General features: G+C 61.6%; 1 protein-coding gene across 4 annotated transcripts in view; it reads right to left on the reverse strand.

Moving 5' to 3' along the window:
• Positions 1–16,740, reverse strand: part of CHD5 (chromodomain helicase DNA binding protein 5) — a 63,126-nt gene extending 46,386 nt beyond the window's left edge. For 3 of the 4 annotated variants that reach the window (XM_043573630.1, XM_043573629.1, XM_043573628.1), the window contains exons 1-3: positions 16,568–16,740; positions 6,864–6,988; positions 1,445–1,624 (exon numbers count right to left, since the gene is read on the reverse strand). In XM_043573630.1, coding sequence (XP_043429565.1) covers positions 1,445–1,624; positions 6,864–6,988; positions 16,568–16,646 — 384 coding nt within the window. In that variant the 5' untranslated portion in view covers positions 16,647–16,740. Of the gene's footprint in view, positions 1–1,444; positions 1,625–6,863; positions 6,989–13,318; positions 13,414–16,567 lie in introns of those variants that run through there. The other variant, XM_043573631.1, reaches the window with a different exon arrangement.
• Positions 16,741–19,265: the final 2,525 nt, after the last annotated feature.

The raw sequence follows: 19,265 nt of genomic DNA on the forward strand, positions 1-19,265 counted from the left end.
AGGGTGTGTGTGGCCTGAGCCTGGCGCTGACCCCACGAAGGGCGAAAGATGTGAAAACAGGCCCTGGGTAACACCGCAAGCCAGAAGTCCCCTGGCCTCTCAACTCCTGGGCACTGACCCAACAAGCCCTATCGATGCCTGAGCCCCTCCGAGCCGGGCTGTCTCCCCCACAACAGTCGGCCACCCCGGGACGTGCGCTCAGCCTCCCTCCGTCCCGACTGCTGAGAAGCAGGCCTTCTAGCACAGTGCAACAGGGAGGCTGGGGAACCCGCCTCCTGGCCCCCTAATCTCCCGTGCGGGACCCCCTCCCGTGGCTGACCTGCCCCCACGACACGCATCCATCCCTGGAGACGCCTCTGACCTTGCTCCCACAGCAGGAAGCGGAACGGCATGAGCGGGTGACATGGCTACGGGACAACCCTGGACCGTGCCCACAAGTTCACCTTTCAAGCTGTCAGCCCTCAGCTATTATCAGTCACAGATGACTCACAACACACCTGCCGACTAATGAAATCCCTCTGGGTGTCGGGACACCACGGTGCTTCCTAACTCGAGCCGTTGACAGCCACCATTTCTGCCTCACCCAACAGCCACTCCACTGATATTTATGGGGCACTTTTTTTTTTTTTTTAACTCATGGCTAGCCCAAACTGAGTCTGGGTGCCTTAAGGGGAGAACAAAGGAAGCAGAGTGCTCTGTCCGGGGCCGCTCGCTGACCTCTGCCACTATCCCAGAGCGAGGGGGGGGGGGGGGGGGGAGGGGCAGCGCCCTTCCCCTCCCCGAGGAGCCCTGCAGTGGCCTCGGAGACCCGAGGGGCTATGGCCTGGTTCACATCATTCCGCACACGCACAGAGACGCTGCTGTCCCCCAGGGAGAGCTGCAGGCCCGCCCCTGCAGCCGCCCTGACTCGCGCTCACTGGGACCCTCTCTGGGATGCCCTGGCGGCCAGAAATCCAGCGCACACGCTGAGCGCCAAAGCTCCCCCTGCCCGAAGTGGAGCTGTCCAGCCGCTTCTTGCTGGCAGAGGCTCCGTTTGTCGGTTTATTTTCCGAGAGTGCTCCAAGGGAGAGGCTCCGAACTGGAAGCTCAAGAGAGAACACCGCTCTCCTACTCCAGCAGGCAGAGGAGCAGAAAATTCCTGAGCAGGAGGCTACTTCTGAACGTCAGCCATCCTTACTTCAAATGTGTCCCCGGGACTTGGGGCACGGTGTTCCTCACACGCTTGTGTCCAACCTCCACGTGCAGGCACACGTACACGCGCATGTGCACACCCACACACCCATCCGCCCCCGACAGCCATGAAGGGCGGGGGAGCGGGGAGGAAGCTCTGGCCCTTTTCGCACAGGCGCCAGAAGGCAGAAGAACCGCCTTGAAGCCGCGGCCCCGTCCAGGCTGGCGGGTCCTGGTGGAGCCCAGGTCCCTGCAGCCGGGCCCCGGGGGTTACCTTCAGGCACCCATCATCGTTATCATCCTCGTCATCATCTTTCCTCTTTCGCTTGGCTTTTTTCTCCTTCTTGTCCTTGAGTTTCTTTTTCTTCTTCTTATTAGGGGAGTAGTCACTGCCCTCACTCTCCGACTTCTCTTCCAGATCTTCTTCATTTTCCGTCAGCTCGTCATTGCTCCCCTGGAAGAGAAAGGGAGGTGGTGACGGCAACAGGGGCCCCAAGAAAATCCAGAGTCCCGGGCAGCAGTACTGCTTTCTGGATCATTCAGCGTTCCTGTGCCCACAGCTCAGCACCAAAGCCCAGCCAGAGGGGCTGGCTCGGGGCAGCACTGGGCAAGGAAGGGCCTGGTCCCCAGTGCTGGGGCCACAGCAAATGGTGGAGCGTGCAGGGAAAGACGAGGCCTCGTGAAGCCACACTTCCCCTCCTGGGGAATCCAGGGTAGCCTGCTTGGACTGTCCTGGGGTGAGGGCTCAGGCTCTGCGTCCATCAGAATCAGGTTTCTCTGGACTTTAGGATTTAACGAGTGTTTGGTGAGAGTGCCTGGATCCAGGAATTTGGACAGGACGTGATGTCCAGAGCCAAAATACAAAGCGCACCAGCAAACGGGCGGGTGAAGAGCCAGGGGTGTGAGCCAGCACCCAACCTCTGTTGGAGCTGCGTGCATCCTATGGTGCTGCGTGCGTCAGGTGAAACCTGTAATTAATGTAGCACGCACATCCCAGTTTCATCTGTCCGTGGGCTCTCCAGAAGCTGCTATGGCACGAGCCCACCTTCTCCACCACCCCCACCCTGGCCGTTTCGCCTCGATATGAGACAAGGTAATTTAGGCAGCTCTTAAGCTTGGCTTCCTTGATTTAGTTTCCCCGTCTGTACAGGCAGAAAATGGCCCATTTATATGGAGATAAGGGCGTTTACAGCCAGAGCATCCCCACCAGAAAGGCACTGCCCCTCCGAGAAGGCTGTTTACTCTGAGAAAGCTGTTTACTCTCCGCCTTTCCAGATGCAAGTGCACTGGCAAAGCCCTTCCCAGCCCCCTCCTGGCCTGGGTCTGCAGGAGAGGCTGGGCACTGACGTTCCAATTACCAGCGCGGGGCTTGTCATTTTCGAGCTGGCTGTTTACTGTTTTCAAGGTGAGCAAAGAGAGGCACGGAAAAGATGAGGAGAGAACTGGAGAGGTGAAAAATGAGCTTGAGAAACAGCACGGGGGGTGGGGGTGGGGAGGCCTAAGAGAAGGTGGGGAGGGGGTCAGAAAGGAGAGGAGGAAGGAGAGCAGGTGGGAGTAGGGAAGCGGGGGGAGCAAGGGTAGGGGTCTGTCTGGAGGCTCTTGGGAGGGCCCAACCTGATCTCTGCCCCTTCCAGGCACCCTGTAAAGAGCTAAGAGTCTTTTCCCAGGAGGAAGGCTCTTCCCAAGATACAGCTGGGAAAGGACTCCCCCACGGGCTCCCTGCACTTCCCAACTCTCTCCCACTGGGATCCCTGCTCCCAAACCTTTTATGCTCATTAAGCCGCTGAGTCAGTCTGCTGGCTGGCGGGTGCCAGACAGCAGGGCCTCTGCGCCTTTCCGGAACTGGGTGTTTCCCAGAATACTGACTCGCCATGCGCCATGCGGGGCCGAGGGGCAAAGCCGGTCCTGGCTGCTGGTGCTCCCAGGGCAGATGCCAATGCAGAGCCCTGGGACCACAGCTCCCAGCTCTGCCACAGTCCTTTGGAGAGGCAGAGGTCAGATAGGGACATCAATTTTCCCCATGGGTGTAGAGTTCAGCCAGTTGCAAGAGACCACCCTTCCAGAGACCTGAGAGGCAGGCTCTACCCCAGCCCTCACCCCAGCAAAGGTAAGGATGGAAGGAGGAGGCTGCCATGGATTTCAGCACCTCGGACAGAGGCTGTGGGGCTGTGGGGCTGCCGGGGGCGGGGCATGGGACTGGTCCCCAGGCTGCCCTGGGGTGGACCCATGACTAATACCCACTCAGGTGAGACCCGAGTGGCCTGACCGTGGGTCCTGGGGCTCCCTAGGGAGGTTGCAGGACACAGAATGCCTAGGATCACTGGCCCTCGCTAGCACAGAACTAGGCAAGTCACTGCGGCCTGACCTCAGCTTCATCATCTGTGAAAGGGGGATTCAAGAGGAACAAAGGAGAGGGTGTGAGAGGGGGCTATAACCATTTTGAAATGGGAGAGATCCAAGCACCCATGACTCCAACTCTGCTTGGAAGCCAGAGATGCAGGCCAGATGACAGACTTGAGGACATCACCAGCCTCACCTTTCTCATTTCTGCACGTGAGGACCCGGCTAAGCCAAATGCAAAGCCAGTGTCTGCAGCTGGGTGGCAATTACAGAAGAGGCTGTTGTGGCAACACCCAAGGGTGCATGGACCTGGGCATCTGATGGGAAGCCAGCATTGCCAAGTCCAGGAGTGGCCAGCGCAGCTCCAAATGTGGGGTCCTGAGGGAGCAGGCAGGAGGGAGGCAGGGAGGGAGGGAGTGGGGGAAAGCACCTCCAGCAGATTCCGCTGTCTGTGTGTGCCCTGGAGGCCAGGCCTGGCGCAAGACCCCAAGCTGAGCACTGCCAGAGGGCTGGCCCAGCGTCCATTCCAGGGCTAAGTGGCACAGCAGGAGGGCCAAGATCCTCCTTGAGGAATGAGTTAGTGCTAAGGCAGGGCACATATGCCACTCATCAGTGCCCTAGTCGCCCCCCGGGGTGACAGCAGTGGTGGCAGGGAGAGGGGAGACTTCTCCCTCCACGGTCTACTTGCACTGGGGAAAGTTCTGTCAGAAAGAAAGCTCTGGTTCCCCAATTCTTCCGACTCACCACCTGTTCCTTCATCCTCCCCAGGCCGTGCCTTATTCCCCCGACCAAATGAAGTTCATGGCGCCTGGGCCCGCCCCGACTTGCACCCCGATGTCATCCAGGCCCTCCTGCCTGCCCAGGGTGGGGCGGGGTGCTGGCTGAGGGTGGAGGTACAGGACAGGTCTTTGAAGACTGGTTTCCCACTGGCACAAGAAGCCTGTATCCACAGCCTATCTCTGCATCCAGCTGTTTGGCCCCTTCAAGACCCAGGCCTCCTGTTTCTTCCCCCAAAATCTTTCCTTGCAGAGAAACGGGCAAAAGGAAGGGCAGCAAGGGGTTCTGAAAACAATACAAAAAGGAGTGATCCATGAGCAGCACCAGCCAGTGGTGAGAAGGAAGGAGTGACCGAGAACCAGGGGTAGACCAGCCAGTTCAGTATCTTGGAACTTACAGAAGGGGTTTTGGGCCAAGCCATGTTCAGGGGAAGAGACACAAGCACGGAGCGATAATGTCCTAATAAAGCCCGGAGCCAACCTCAGCCCCAAGCCATAGTGATGTGCGAACATCAGTATGACCGTCATAGTCAGGGCTTTGACCTTGATGCTGTCCTTTGGGCTGTGGCAGCCCCAGACATAACTACAGGGGAGACACCTGGTAGTGGAAGAATCTTAGTGGACTCGGAGTCCCCATCGGAATCCATTGACTTCCTTAATAAACACCACGCCCAGGCTGTGTGTGTGAGAAGCTGGGGGTAAGTGGGAGGGCTCCCTGCCCCGACCCCCCTGGCCCCCTGAGGGCACAGCAGGCCACCAATGCAGGCCCCGGGGACCCCAAGCAGGCATCCCCACCCGCCCTTCCTCTTCCCCAGCTCTGCGGATGCCTTTTATCCAGGCTTTCCATTTCCCTCTCCCTTCCTTCTGCGCCCAGCGCCCAGCGCACAACACACACGCCCCGCATCTCTCGATAAAGGAGGCATTTACACTCAAAAGGAAAGATTCAGAGAGTTGGTCATTCTCAATTTGGGGTCCTTCAAGATTGAGAGGGAAAAAGAAAGAATGAAATATGAGCCTTCCCATTCACGAGTGTTATAAACAGTTATAATTTAGCACTGAATAATTGGTTGCTATGGTAACCGCTGCAGTACAGGTTGAAATCATTTCTCCCTCCTGCGCTGGGTCTGACAAGGAGCTTCATCTACATATGCTCAGGTTCTGGCCGCAGCCCGGTTGTTTTATGTAAATCAGGATCCATGACTTGCTGCCTGTCCCCACCCCCCACCCCTGGCCAAAAAAAAAAAAATCCGCCGCCCCTCTTCTGCCTCCACCCACTGACTTATCTTGGAGCCACCAGGTTGGAGATGACGAGGAGCACAGGCTGAAATCCCCCTCCCCGTGTCCTGGGGACCCAGGCAGGCGGGTGGATGGGTGGGGGGCACATGGCCGCCAAGACACTGCTCTCTGGCTGCTGCACCCTGCTCTGGACTCTAGATCTGACAGCCGGCCGAGCCAGGCTCTCAGGAGTACAGGGGAGGGGGCAGCAATGACCTAAGGGTCACCTTGGGGGCCTGCCAGGCAGCGGCTGGTCATGCACAGGCCTCCCATCCACCCGGCCCTCCGCCCCTTTTGAGAAGCAGAAGGAAGGAGAGAGGGTGAGGAAGTGAGGGGTGGGAAGGGGGGTGGGAAATGAGGCTGAAGGAGAAGGAGAGGTGGAGAGAAGGGAGAGGGAGGGAGAGAGAGGGTGAGGCAGAGGCCAAGCTCAGGCCTAAACAGCGGAGGGAGACAGAGAGCGGCCTGGACAAACGCAAACATATGAAAGCGGGTCCAGAGGAAGAAGGGAGGGCGAGACCCGAGGGAGCGGCAGTGGGTATGGGGGAGGCAAGCGCCAGCCTTCCCAGGCTCTGAAGGCCCCTCGCCCCTCCAGCCGCCGAACTACCCCCCCAGCCCTGCCCCGGTCTCACCACTGCAAAGACACTGCCCACCTCCAGCCTCCTTCCTGGCCTGGGGTTGAGGGAGGCGGGGGGGGGGGGGGGGGGGGGGCGGGGGGGCGGTTCCTGTTGCACCCTGTGCCCGGGAGGGAGAGAGAGAATTCAGCCCTGCCTGGGGCACCTCTGGTGGTCTTTCATCTGCACTTGGGGACCGGGCAGACTCAACCTAAAAGCCTGCGACCAAGGAACAGAGAGCATCGGGCCTCCCACCCAGGTCTGCTGCCCATGAAAGCAGCTGAGGGGGGGTGGGGGGGGCATGTGCAGGAAGCACGAGACCCCAGGATCCTAGATTCCACCTCCCCGGACATCGTCCACAGAGCCTCAGGTCTTGTGGGGTGAGGGCAGTGGCCGCGGCCAGGATGGGGGTCGGTCCCTGCATCCCGGCGTCCTAGCAGCCCCAAACCACCAGTGCTCTGGGACATACAGACCACGACCCTGGATCATCCCGTTTATGAGGACAGGGCATTTCAGACCCGGCCTGTGAAGCTCTGTACACACCGCTTTTGGTGCCTCGCACTCAAACCCAGCTCTCAGGACACCGCCCTGGAAGGTTCTCCGCAGGCCCAGGCAGAGCAGCCAAGACCCCCTTGGGGCCCTGACCCACCCCCAGCCACCCCGACCCCGGCAGGACCACCCACCCACGCACCTCCTTCTTCTTCCGTTTCCCTTTAGACCTGTTCTCCTTGGGCTTCTTGGATTTCTTCTTCTTGGGAAGGCCCACAGGCTCCTCAGGGAAGCAGTCATCGAAGCCCCCAAGACCATCTTCTTCTTCTGGAGGAGAAAGAAGTAGGAGAGGGTTACTCCGCCTCTTCCCTCAGGGTGGCCCCCAGGGACGCAGAGGAAGGGGCAGGGCCCAGTGAGACGGGCAGCTCCACAGGCACCCACCTGCCGGATCACGGCCACCTGCCAGGTCACGGCCACCGGCCTCCCCAGCACCCACCCCTTCCCTGCAGACCTTGCCCCTGCCCCAGGCTCCTCCCAAGACCCTCAGAGCCACCATCCCACACCTGGTGCATGGAGTCCCAGGCCTCAGGCAGGCTGTGCCCCATGTCCCCACTTCTCCAGACCTCTCCTCCCCTCACTGTAAAATGGGACCGTAAAGAACCCCCCCCCCGATAGAACCCCCCCCCATAGGATAGAACAGTGTTCTGAGCACAAGTGAGTGATTAATCATGAGTCCTCATTGACACGACCCCCTCCAGGGCAGAAGCAGCCCCAGAGAATCACAAACCCCCTCCAGCTGGCCCCAGGGAGGGGTCGGGGCCTACCTGCGCCCTCCAGAGGCCCACAGTGTGGCCAGGAGACGGCTTGTGAATGCTGGATGGTGGGGACGCACAGGTCACATCACCCCAGGACCACATGAAGCCACACAACAAGTGTCCGGAGTTGGGAGGGAGACCAACAAGGAGGAAGCCAGAACCCTCCCTTGATGAGGCTTGAAGACCACATCGTGTCTCCCGCCCGAACCGGCACGCGCACCCCCACGCAGTGCACACACCCCCAGTCACACATGCAGGATGCCAAGCACATTCCGGCTGGGCACCCAGGAAGACGTGAAATTCCACAGAGAGATGCTGCATCCGCCACACGTGGGCTTTCCACAAGCGGCCACGCTTCCCTCCCTCCCTCCCTCCCTCGTGAACTTCAAAGGCCAAGAGGGGAGCAGGACAGGTGTGTGCGCAGCGGGATATCTTTGAAGAAGCAGCTGGCTTCCAGCTTCATGCCACCCCTCCATCCCCACCCCTGCCAAAAAGGAGGGGGCTTGACGTGTGGCCCCCGGGCCTCACTCCCACCTAGGAGATCAGCAGCGAGAAAAGGGCAGCGAGCCCGAGTCCCCAGTTGGGGGGACGGAGAGTCAGACGTGGGCCATGAAGGGGACAGTGGCGAGGGTCCTCTTGGGAGCAAACAGCGACAAGAAACGAACCCCCCAGAGTAGAGATACATCCAGAAGGAAGCCACGGAGTGTCCAGAGTCCACAAAAGGGGTGCTGCATGCCAGCCCGGGGGCCTGAGCACCCCCAGTCAGGCTCTCCTACCCGCCCCCCTACCGCCAAGTGTGCCAGGGGAGCAAAGAGAAGAGCCCCCCGGGATTCTGGCCGTGCGGGGGCTGGGGCGGGACACATGACAGGGGATCTCAGCCAGGGCGGGTCTGCCACCCCGTGACCCCGAGGAAGGTGCCCAGGGGACTCTCATCGGGAAAGACGATAGGGCGTCCCCACTGAAATAAGTTAATAGAAACAGCTCGCACCCACCCGGCCCAGGAAGCCTGGACCGCTTGGTGTGGCGTTTGACCCCACCAGCTGCTCGACATCAGATGCTCAGACACGCGTGTGCACACCCAGGACACACCCACATCCGGCCTCCTGTCCTCCACACGGGTCTCCCTTCACCCCCTGCCTGGGACCCCAGTCCCCCAGAGTCCCCAGGGTCGTGTGGGTGCGGCTAGAGGGCACTGGTGACTCCAGTGGCCAAGCGGACGCCCTCCCACCCCGGTGCCCTACAGGACCCATTCCCACACGCACCACCCCCCCACCAGGGGCAAGTGGGGGTTGCACCACTGTCTGGCCACCCGTCTGCCCCAAGGCCCCCCTCTGGGGTGGCCGGGGGCCCCTGGAGTCCACGGGGACAGGCAGCAGGGCAGGCCCGAGTCCTAGAGCCCTTCCCATCCCGCTGGGCAAACACGGGCGTGCAGAGAGGCAGACTCCAGGCAGGACCTCAAGCTGCTGCTCGTGGTCACCGTACCAGCCGCCCCCGAGGGCCAGCTCAGTGGTCCTGGCTGGCACAGGGGGGGCATAGCTGCCGGGCCTTTGGCCGGGGCCATGGCACACAGGGGAGAGCAGTAGGGGGGCCAGCCCAGGGCTGGGTTTGATGTGGGCCAGGTCTTGAGTGGAGCCAGGCTGAGGCAAGGCTGCACAAGCTGACCCTGTCCCGTTTTGTCCCTCTTAGCCCTGGCAGGGAGGGGCAGGGATTTTTCAGACCGCTTGAAAACGCGCACGGGGACCCCCAGAGGCGTCCTGAAGTGGGGGGTCTGGAGGTAGTGACACAGCTGTCCGTCGACACCTGCCCACCCCCACCTGCCCCCACCTCCTCTGGAGCCGCAGGGAGACTGCCTGGGCAGAGCCACCCCTGCACCCTTGCAGTGCCCAGCGCCAGTTATGTAACAGGCTCAGGCTGATGCAATCGGGAGGGGCTCTCTCTCCCTCCTGCCACCTCCCTGAGTCCCCTGTTCCCTCAGCAGGGTGGTCCCCAGCCCGGGAAGGCCAGCTCAGCACACAGTCACCGACTGGCCAAGTGGCCAGCAGAGCAGACAAGGGGATGAACAGGTGGCTGCGGGAGGTTATCTGCCCGGGGCGGAGGGCAGGGGGTCGGGGGATGCCCCACACTCCAGCCCTAATCCACGCCCAGAATGAGCCTCAGAGGACAAGGCCCCAGACCCTCTGCCCATGGACAGAGCCCCTCCTCCACTCCCAGAAGACCTCACGGCCCAGGGCCATCTGCCTGACTAAACCCCTCCTCCAGGAAGGTTCCAGAGCTGGAGCACCAGGATCAGGGCCCCGCCCTGCCCACCCCCATCTCTGACAGACCCTTCCTCTCCCTGCACAGATTCTGGTAGCCCTGAGGACACCCCAGGGCTGAGCTCTGTGACATTCCCCGCCAACACCTCATGACTCCCCGGCACCCCAATCTCACCCCAGCCTCATCTCCCCGCCCTCCTTCTTCTGCAACATCAGGCGAGCTTCCGAAAGCCAGACCCTCCGAGTTATATCCAAGCACCCTTTCCTGGGCCCGTCTGCTGCTCCCCGAGCCCCCAGCCTTGTACCCTCCTCGGGGGGGGATCCCACTTGCCCTGGGGTGAGGGTCCAGGAAAGACCAGCCCCAGGACTCCGTGCCCCGCCAGCTCCTTCCTGCCCTTCCTGGCAGCCCCCACAGCCCTCTGGCCCCGCCGGGCTGTGCCCTCCCGCACCAGCCCTGCCCCTCCAGGGCCGAGGCTCCATCGATCCAACTGGGGCTATAATTAGGACCCATTAGCCTTGTTATCTCTGCTACCTCCTGAGCTTCCAGGTCGGGAGCAGGCTGGGGGGCAGGGGAGGGGGCGGAGGGGGGGGGATGCTGCTCCAGAGACAGAGAGACGGAGACAGGCAGCGGGGTGGAGACAGCGGGGCAAAGAGAGGTACGTCTGCTGCTTTTTCCTAAGCTCACCCACAGCCCTCTCACCAGTTCCCTGGGCACATGCTCCGGTGCCCCCCAGGCTGCCCTCACTGAGCCATTTAAGGCTGCAGCCCAGGCAAGCTGGGTGGGCCATTCTCGGGGGTAACCCGGCGTAACAGTGCAAGTAACTACGTGCCACCTGATGCCACCTGCACTGGGCTTGAGGAAGGTCACATGTGCTAATTTGAACCAATTTGTCTACTCCACACAAGAACCCTGGGGGTACTATTATTACCCCCGTTTGCAGATGAGGACACTGAGGCTCAGAGATCTCACGACTTACCCACATAGCTTCACAGCCAGCAGGTGGTACAGCCAGGAAGGAACTCAGACGGGTGGCTCCCACCACCATGCGTGGTCCTCACCCCAGCCCCTCTCCAGGCACCGGAGCCTCCCCCAACCCCCCACCCCCACTCCAGAATTCAGACTTTCCTCATATTTATTTAGCAAGGCCTTTGTGCCAAGCTCGGGCCTCACCCTGGGACCAAGGTGACTCAGATCAGCCCTTGGTCTGGAAGGTCCCACAGTGTCCCTCAGGGTCCCACAGGGTCAGAGCTGGTCCACACGCTCACCCCCCCGCCCCCCCCCCCCCCCGGCGGGTTATGCTTTGCCCAGCTCCTGCCCCCTCCTCTGGGCAAGAACGCAGCCCCCCGGGGAGCTTTGCAAATGCAAGGTGATCAGATTATGGAGGGAAAAGTTAGGTCATCTGATCTGAGGATGGTCGAAAGATTCGGGGGCCCAAGCCGGGTGCAGGGACAAAAGCTCCACTGCCAGGGTCCAGAAAGGCAAGCAAATCTGCGAGCGATGGGGACCCAGCTCAATGTCCACCATCGTCTCTGGGGCTTGGGGAGGAGGCTCCTTCTGTTCTCCACCCCCAACCCACCACCAGGCAGGAGACAAGAGCTGGTGGCCAGGGGAGTACAGGCTTCCAGCTACCACCCCTTCCTGGCAGGTTGCCCCCAATCCCTTTCCAGATGAACCTACTTCTTCTTCATCCTTAGATGGCCCTCACGGCGCCGTTCTCATGGGGTGGAGACTTAGACGTCGTGAGACACACAGTAAGTGCTCAGTGACAGCAGGCGGAGCCCGGGGCCCCAAAGCGGGTGGCAGAGAGCGGGTCTCCAGTTTGGGCATTGCCAAGCCAGGGGTTCCCAAGGCCACTCTGAGGCTAGCCAAGGGACAGGGCACCAAGACCAAGGTTCCCATCAGTCTTTGGGGCACCCCCACACCACAGGCCCTCTGCTGATAATGGGGGGGGGGGGGTCAGTACTCCTGTCCAAGAGAGGATTGATAATTTATTTATGACCTTTACCAAAACCTAGACATCACCTCACTGGCATCTCATCAAAGAGAGTGTCAGTTCTGAGCACTCTGGGCAGGCAAGCAGGGGGAAGAGGTGAAGCTTTTACCCTAAGGGACCGGGAACAGGAAGAGATCAAAGAAGAGAGGACAGGGACCCAGGGCAAGCAGGGACAGGACCCCATGCAAAGCCAGAGCATGGGCAGGTAGGAGGAAAGAGAGACAAGGAGGGAGAGGATAGAGAGACGCACCTGAGGGTCAGGGACAGACACGGACAAAACAGGGAAAGAGAGGGATAGCCAGAGAGAGAGAGAAGCAGAGGCAAGCACTCAGCGAAGACAGTGAGACAGACATGGGGACAGAGTGGGAAAAAGAGACAGGGAGAGAGAAATAAGGACAGAGCCGAAGGCAAGGCAGAAAGTCTCAAAAGTTGTACCTGCAAAAGCCCCAGAAAGTTAGATACCACATACTGTGTTCGGAGAAGATATTCAATAAATCTATGTTGGGGAGGCAGATGGATGGATGAAGGATGGACAAGCGGATGGATGGCGGATGGATGGATGGATGGATGGGTAGGATGGTGGATGGACGGATGGATAGTGGATGGAGAGTGGGTAGGATGGATGGATGGCTAGATGATGGATGGACAGACGGATTGATGGATGGGCAGATGATGGCTGGATGGACAGATGAATGGATGGATGGATGGATGGATGAACAATGGGTAGGAGGGATGGATGGATAGATGGTGGATGGTGGATGGAGAATGGATACGATGGATGGATGGATGGATGGATGAAGGATGGACAGATACATGAATGGATGGTGGATGGATGGATGGACGGACAGATGAATTGTGGATGGGTAGATGGAGAGTGGGTAGGATGGATGGATGGACGGTGGGTGGTGGGTGGTGGATGGAGAGTGGCTAGGATGGATGGATGATGTGGGCAGGATGGCTGGCTGGTGAGTGGTGGTTGTACGGCCGGTTGGCTGGTTTCATGGTTGGATAAACAGATGCTCGGTGGGAAAGTGCACACATGGGTGGGTGGATTAATAGGAGGGCTGCTGACTGAATAAACGGACGAAATGATAGACAACTCGGAAGGAAGTGACTCTCTCACAGGCCAAGGCACTGGGCAAAGCACGCTGGTCATTTTCCCTCCCTCCCCCCAGCAAATGGTATTACATACAGGCTCCGTGGGGCCCCCAAAACCCACATGTCCCCGGGGGGGTGCAGTAAGCTAGGAAAGTATGAACCTTGGGAATCATGGTCATCACTCCTTCTTGGATCCTGGGCTCCAAGAAGCCTAAGACGCTCACATGACTGGGGTCAGCCCTGTGGGCATGGGGACACGGGCCAGTCAAGTGTCTCTGCGGCCAGAGTGGTCACACTGCTTGGCCGGCGGAGAGGCTGGGCTCACCAGCCCTGAGAAACCCACCCCTCTGGCTGTAAGTGATTGACTGGGGTTGAGCAGGCTGGGAACTTTAAAGGACAAGGCCAGGGAGCCACTCCGTCTCTCCCTCCAGCCCCACCATGGCCTCACACTCCCAGCCCTCCTGCAGCCCAGGCCCCCGTGCCCCCCCAGCTTACTAGATGAGGGTGCAAGTCTCAGAAGCATTTCCTCGGGGAAGGTAGGTCAACTGCCCCCCTTTGGATGGTGCCAATTACAGTGGTCACAGTTTATGGGGCACCTATTATGTGCTGGGCACTGTGACCTAAATGTTCCACGTGCACTGTCTCACCAGCCCTCACAATAACCCTCTATGAGGTAGCTAGTGCCATATCCCCATTCCACAAGTGGGGACACCGAGGCACAGGGGCTGGGGAGTTTGCCCGGGGTCAGTCAGCTAACAAGCAGAGCCAGGCTGCACCTGACCCTTGAGCCCTCCGCTCTCCCGGCAGAATGTGGCAGCCGCCAGGGCCCGAGCCAGAAAGGCAGGGACCCGCCCCGCCTCCTCCTGGACACAGGCTCGCCCACCTGCCTCGGTGCCAGAGCACTGGTGGCGCAGAGCCCTGTGTGGGAAACAAGAACACGGCTGAGGGGGAGGGGAAGGTGAGGCACAATGGAAAGAAAGATTTGACAAGAGACGCGTCCAACCGCTGCAGATTTGAAAAATTAGCGTCACTGCGCCCCACACACTGGCTCCTCCCCGCAAAAGCTGTGACGTTTTGGAAGCAGCTGGCCCTAGGTCCGAGCGGGTCACAACCATGAGCCCAAGGCCGAGGGCCACGGGGCAGCTGTAATGGAGGGCTAGGGGGCCAACTGGCTGGCACTTCAGGAGAGACACGAGGCCCGGGCTGAAGCCGACGCCGTGTCCAGAGGCCAGGCGTGAGCTAGGGACTCCCAGCCCTCAGATGCCGAGACCACAGGCATCTCTTGAGCACCCAGGGTGCCGGGTGCCAAGCACGGCAGGTGATCCAAGGAGTCGCCCTCCAGACGGGGAGCCCACTGACACAGAAGTAACCTGGTGCGGCCGAGAAAATAAAGCGTTAAAATTAAAAATAAAATTAAAATAAAATGGCCCCTGAGAGGGACAGGGGTGGGGCCGTGCTTGGGCCAGGCCCAAGGAGGGCCTCCCCGCGGAGACATTTGCGCATCCTGGGACTGACGTGTCAGCAAGGAGGCCGCCATGAGCAGAGAAAAGAGCAGGTCAGACAGAGGTCACAGCCAGTACTCAAGGGCAGGACGGAGTCTGGAGTTGGAGGTGGCGTTCCAGAAGCATCCAGCAGCCCAGTGTGGCTGCGGCTGGGGAATGAGGGGGGAGACGAAGGTGGTATAGACCAGGAGCACATTGATCTACCCAAGCAGCGGGAGTCTGGGTCTGATCTGTGCTTACAAAGGTGACCCTGGCTGCTGAGGGGAGGGCGGTCAGGGAGGACTGCTTAGGAGGCTACGAAGTGGACCAGGACGGTGCCTGGGGCCAGGGACACAGAGAGGGAGTTGGGAGCTTGGGAAGGCTCAGGGCATCACGTCTTGCAGAAAGACGGGGCTGCAATCCCCAGGCCAGAGGGGCCCAGAGCAGGACCTCTTCCCTGCAGGGCCCCTGGGGACCACCTCACCCCTCCACCTCGCCCTGCCCCAGAGCAATGGGCACAAGCAGGGAGAACAGGTGGTGGGCAGGGGACTCTGACAGGGACCCAACCCCTCTGGCCCAAACAGAGTGAGGCAGGAGCCCATCAACCCTCCCCGCGCTCTGAGCCCTAACACAACCAGGAAGAGGCAGAGTATGGGGGGAAAGGGAACAGGGGACCCCCCACCAGGGGTTCCATGAAGTCCTGGAAATAGACCTGTTGGTGCAAGTTCAGCTGTCCACTGCCCCATCATTGCCACAAAGGGGCCCCGCCCCAAGCACCGCTGGGAATTACTGAGGAGGACAGCTTAGGGAGGTGCCCGCCTCCCGGGGAGAAAGCAGCCATGGGGTTTCAGTGCCTGTGCTGGGCCTCTGTGTTCCCTCCCAGAAAATGGGCCTAATTCTTTGCACCCAGGGGCAAAACAATGATTGTCCAAGCAGCCCCGCCCTTAAGGCGCCCCCTCACCCCCACTCCCCTAAGGCTGGCAGGCCCTTCGCAAACTTGGCCGGCGGTCTGAAAGGCAGAGTGAGGCCAGTCTCCCGTAGGGGCCCAGTCTGTGTTAAAGCAAGCCAACAAGTGGGGGGTGGGGAGGAGGCCCCCCAGTGGGCGGGGCCACCTGGTGGGAATCCCCTCTCCAGGAAGCCTCCTAGCAGCCGGGGGAGCTGCTGCTTGCAGGGCCCTCCCCTTCCCGCCCCCTGCACACAAGAGTCTGGGGACCCGACGACGACGTGTAGAATGTCCCATCCGCCCTCCCTGCAAGGCACTCTTGGGGCCAGACAGCACACTCTTGGGCTCAGGAGGGCCCCTGGGCCTCCCCCAAGTCTCTCGGGAGCCCAGAAAGGGCCATGGGCTTGGCGCCGGGCAGCTGAGAAGAGTCCACCAAAAGGGAGGGAGGGAGGGAGGCTGGCTGACAGGGTGAGGCCCTGCCCAGCTGTGCCAGGGGGAGAACCGTCCCAAACAAACGGTGAGCAGTTAACTAAAGGACGATCCAGCAAGGTTACCCCGGACGCACAAGCCCTGCTCATGCTGAACCCTGAGAGGGGCCCGCCAGGGCTGGGGCGGCGGCCCTGGGCGTCAGGCCCGTGGCCAAAGCTGGATGGGCTGGAGGCGCCGGCGGCCCGGGCAAAGTGTTAGGAGCGACGGCCCCAGCACCCCACGGCCGGGAAAGGGGAGCGGCAGTCAGTGCCCGAGCGCCCCGGCCCGGAGCCCTCGCGGGCCCGGGGGGTGGGGGAAGCCCGCCCCAGCCAAGGCGCTCGCCGGGTCCCCCAGCACGGCCGGTCCTCGAGCCGCTCCGGGCCCCACCCAGCGCGCCCCGGGGAGGGAGGGGGCCGAGGCGGGTGGCGGCCGGGTCCCGCCTGCCCCCGCGAGGCCAGAGGCGCGCGGCGCGGGTCCACAGCGCGGGGTGCGCGGCGCCGGGAGCCGAGCGCGATTCCCGCCCCCTTCAAGGGCACGCGGGGCTGAGCCGGCGGCGCCGCGCCCCCTCCCCGCCCGGGGGCGCCCAGCGCAGCCCCCCGCGCTCCTCCGCCCGCGCCCGGCCCGCGCCGCCGCCCGGGGGCCCCCGACCGCACCCCGCCCTTGGCCCGCCCGCGCGCCGCGCCCCGGCGCTCGCCCGGCCCCGCGCCCTTGGCCGCGCGGCGCCAGCAGGGCGGGAGCGCAGCCCCGCGGCCCGGGCTCCCCTCCTGCGCGCCGCCGGTCCGGCCCCGGGCCCCCGCCGGGCCCCGCGCCCCGCGCCGCCCGGCCCCGGGCGCAGCCGGCGCCCCCTCTCACCTGACATCTCGTCCTCGTTCTCCATCTCGTCCGCGAACAGCCGCGGCAGCTCCTCCTCGGTGCCCAGCGGGCCCCGCATGCCCGGCGCGGGGGGGAGGGGAGGTGGGCGCCCCCCCTCCCGCCGGGCGCGGTGCCAGCCTTAACCCGTGCGCGGCCGGACGGGCGCGCGCGGCGGGCGAGGCGGCCTCGGCGAGAAGATGGCGGCCGCCTGCCCCCCCACCCCCCCAAACCTCCACCCCCCCGTCTCGACCCCCTTCCTCTCGGCCGCCCTCGCCCCGCTCCCCGCAAAGCCCGGGCCGCTCCGCCCACCGCGCCCCGCAGCCCGAGTCCCGCAGCCGGCCGAGGGTGGCGGCGGCAGCGCCGGCGGCACGGCGGGGGGGCGGCACACATGCCCGGATTGTGACGTCCAGTCTGTTGCTGTGGCAACCCCATCCCATCGTTCCGGCAGCGCGACTAGTTAACAGCCGAGAACAAGTTGGGGGGACTAGTCCTGAGCCCCGGGTGCAGGGGGGCGCACCCGGCGCTCCGGCAGGGGGAGCCGTCGAGGCGCCCGCGAGCCCAGGGACCCGACGGCCGAGCGGGCCGCGGCGACTCGGGCAAGCCGGGCCCGTTGGGAGGCGGGGAACTCGCCCCCGCGCACCCCTGGAAGATCCGCCACCACCGTCGCCGCCGCCCGGTAAGGCGCCCTGCCCCCCCGAGTCCCCAAGGGCGCAGGGGCGGGGTGCCCTGGGCGGCGAGCGTCGAGCTCCCGCACTTCCACTCACATGCACCGAGAACCTGGCTCGGCCCTTGGGAAGGAAGATCGGAAGAAAAATGTGTTCCGCACTTGGGGAAGGGTCGCTCTGGAGACCGGGTGCGATTCCTCCAGAAAAATGCATGCAGGCTGGCTCCTCCCTCACCCCATGGCACCACGCTCCCACCGCCCACGTGCCCTCTTCCAAAACGCCCCTCCAGGCGAGGTCCGGTCTAAACACCTCCAGAGCCCCTGGGGGTGGTGCGGATCTTCGTTGTCTGTGCCCAAAACTCCCGCTCAGAAGCGACACCTGTCGCTGGGCGGTAAGGAGGCGCCGCCAACAGCCCTCAGTTAAAGGTGAACATGAAGGCCGAAGCCCTTGGGAGCAAGGCTGGAATTTTAAACGAGCGCGGCCAGTCTGGGCTGCCAGAGGTGTAAAAGCTACTCAGAGAAGGCCAAAGTTGCAGCGGCCCTTAGGATGGTCAGTTCTCTAACCCTAGAAGAGCCAGTAAAGGGAGGGTACCCTTGTCTCGCTGCCTCAGGCCAGACACGTTTGGGGGAACCCACTGGAAACCCATGTGGCTGCCAGGGACCCACAGGATCTGCCCGACTTGGGAAGCAAGAGAGAGGGGTAGTGTTGTCTCCTCTCTCACACCAACCCCTCTGGCCTTGGCTGAACACCTGCCCCATCCTGGCAGGGATTGACCAGTAACCCCTGGCACGCTGGCATTAACAAAAGGGCTCTTTTTCCTGGGGCCTTTGGGGAACCAGGAAAGTTGTGACTGCCTGGTGAGGGCACCCCCATGCAAAACCTCTCAGCGGGGGGGGGGGGGGGGGGGGGGGCACAGCCCAAGCCATGAATCCAAGCTGTGACCAGAAGGCGATGGATGGCCCGGGGGAGTTGGAAAAATGTGTAGGCAATTTTTCCTCCCCCTTCCGATCCAAATGAATTGGGAGCAAGCCCTGAAGAAAAGCTCCTCATCATTTATTCCTGGATACAGGCAGGTCTGTCCAGCCTCCCGGGTCAAAGTGCAGGGTGCTGGGGATCCCCTTCATCTGCCGAGTCACTTGTAAGCCACACTAGAGAGGGAGGTTGAAGCATCCCAGAGCAGGTGGCCTGCAAGGGCAGAGGGAAAGGCAGCAGGGAGTTGGGCTAAGAAAGCAAAGGGCTTCTCTGGTCTAAGGCTGCATTTCACGTCACTGAGCATCTAGCTCAGAGGCCCCAAATCGCCAATGCTTTAGCCAGCCTCCGTTTTCCCTGGCAAGGCTGCCTTGCTCTTTCCAGACCTCCAGTCTTTCGGAATGTTAACTATCCAGGGAAAAGCCCGAAGCACCATCAAACCTGTCCACCCCTCAGCAGCCCCGCCCCCAACCCCTCCCGGATGGCAGAGGAGGTCAGGACCCTTCCAAAGGTTCTCTGTCCCACTTGAGAGAAACGTGGGCTTACAGGATCTCCTATCACCAGAAAGCCCCCACCTCGGGCACACACCGCTAATCTTGGGTCCCATTCCCAAGGCGAGGCTGAGACAGTCAAGACATCATTCAAGGACAGTTCCACCTGCCGAATTTGGCAACAAAGAGTCCAAATGCTCACATTCCTAGTCCTCCCCCAGCCCCCTGGCCATCCCATCTTGCAGAGGGCTGTGGCTCAGTCAAGTTACTTACCCACCAAAAGCAAAACTAAGCAAAGACTGGGATGGCAGAAACAAAGGGATTTTTGACTAGAAATCTCCGAGAATATTTAAAGGAGAGCTCCGATTATTGTCAAATTATTAGCAGCCGTGACAATGGACCGCAAATGTCTGATGTCAAAAACAATCCCTAAAAAGGTGACAATTCCATAAAGACCGCAATTCTGAGAATAAGCCTATCCATAAGGTTACAGTTTCAGGAGACAAGGTCCTCCTGTTGGCTGATGAGAGCCTAGAATTACACCTGAGGGACAATTCAAAATCAAAATCATTT

This window comes from Prionailurus bengalensis, chromosome C1 (genome assembly GCF_016509475.1).
Source record: "Prionailurus bengalensis isolate Pbe53 chromosome C1, Fcat_Pben_1.1_paternal_pri, whole genome shotgun sequence".
NCBI classification, from domain to species: Eukaryota; Metazoa; Chordata; class Mammalia; order Carnivora; family Felidae; genus Prionailurus; species Prionailurus bengalensis.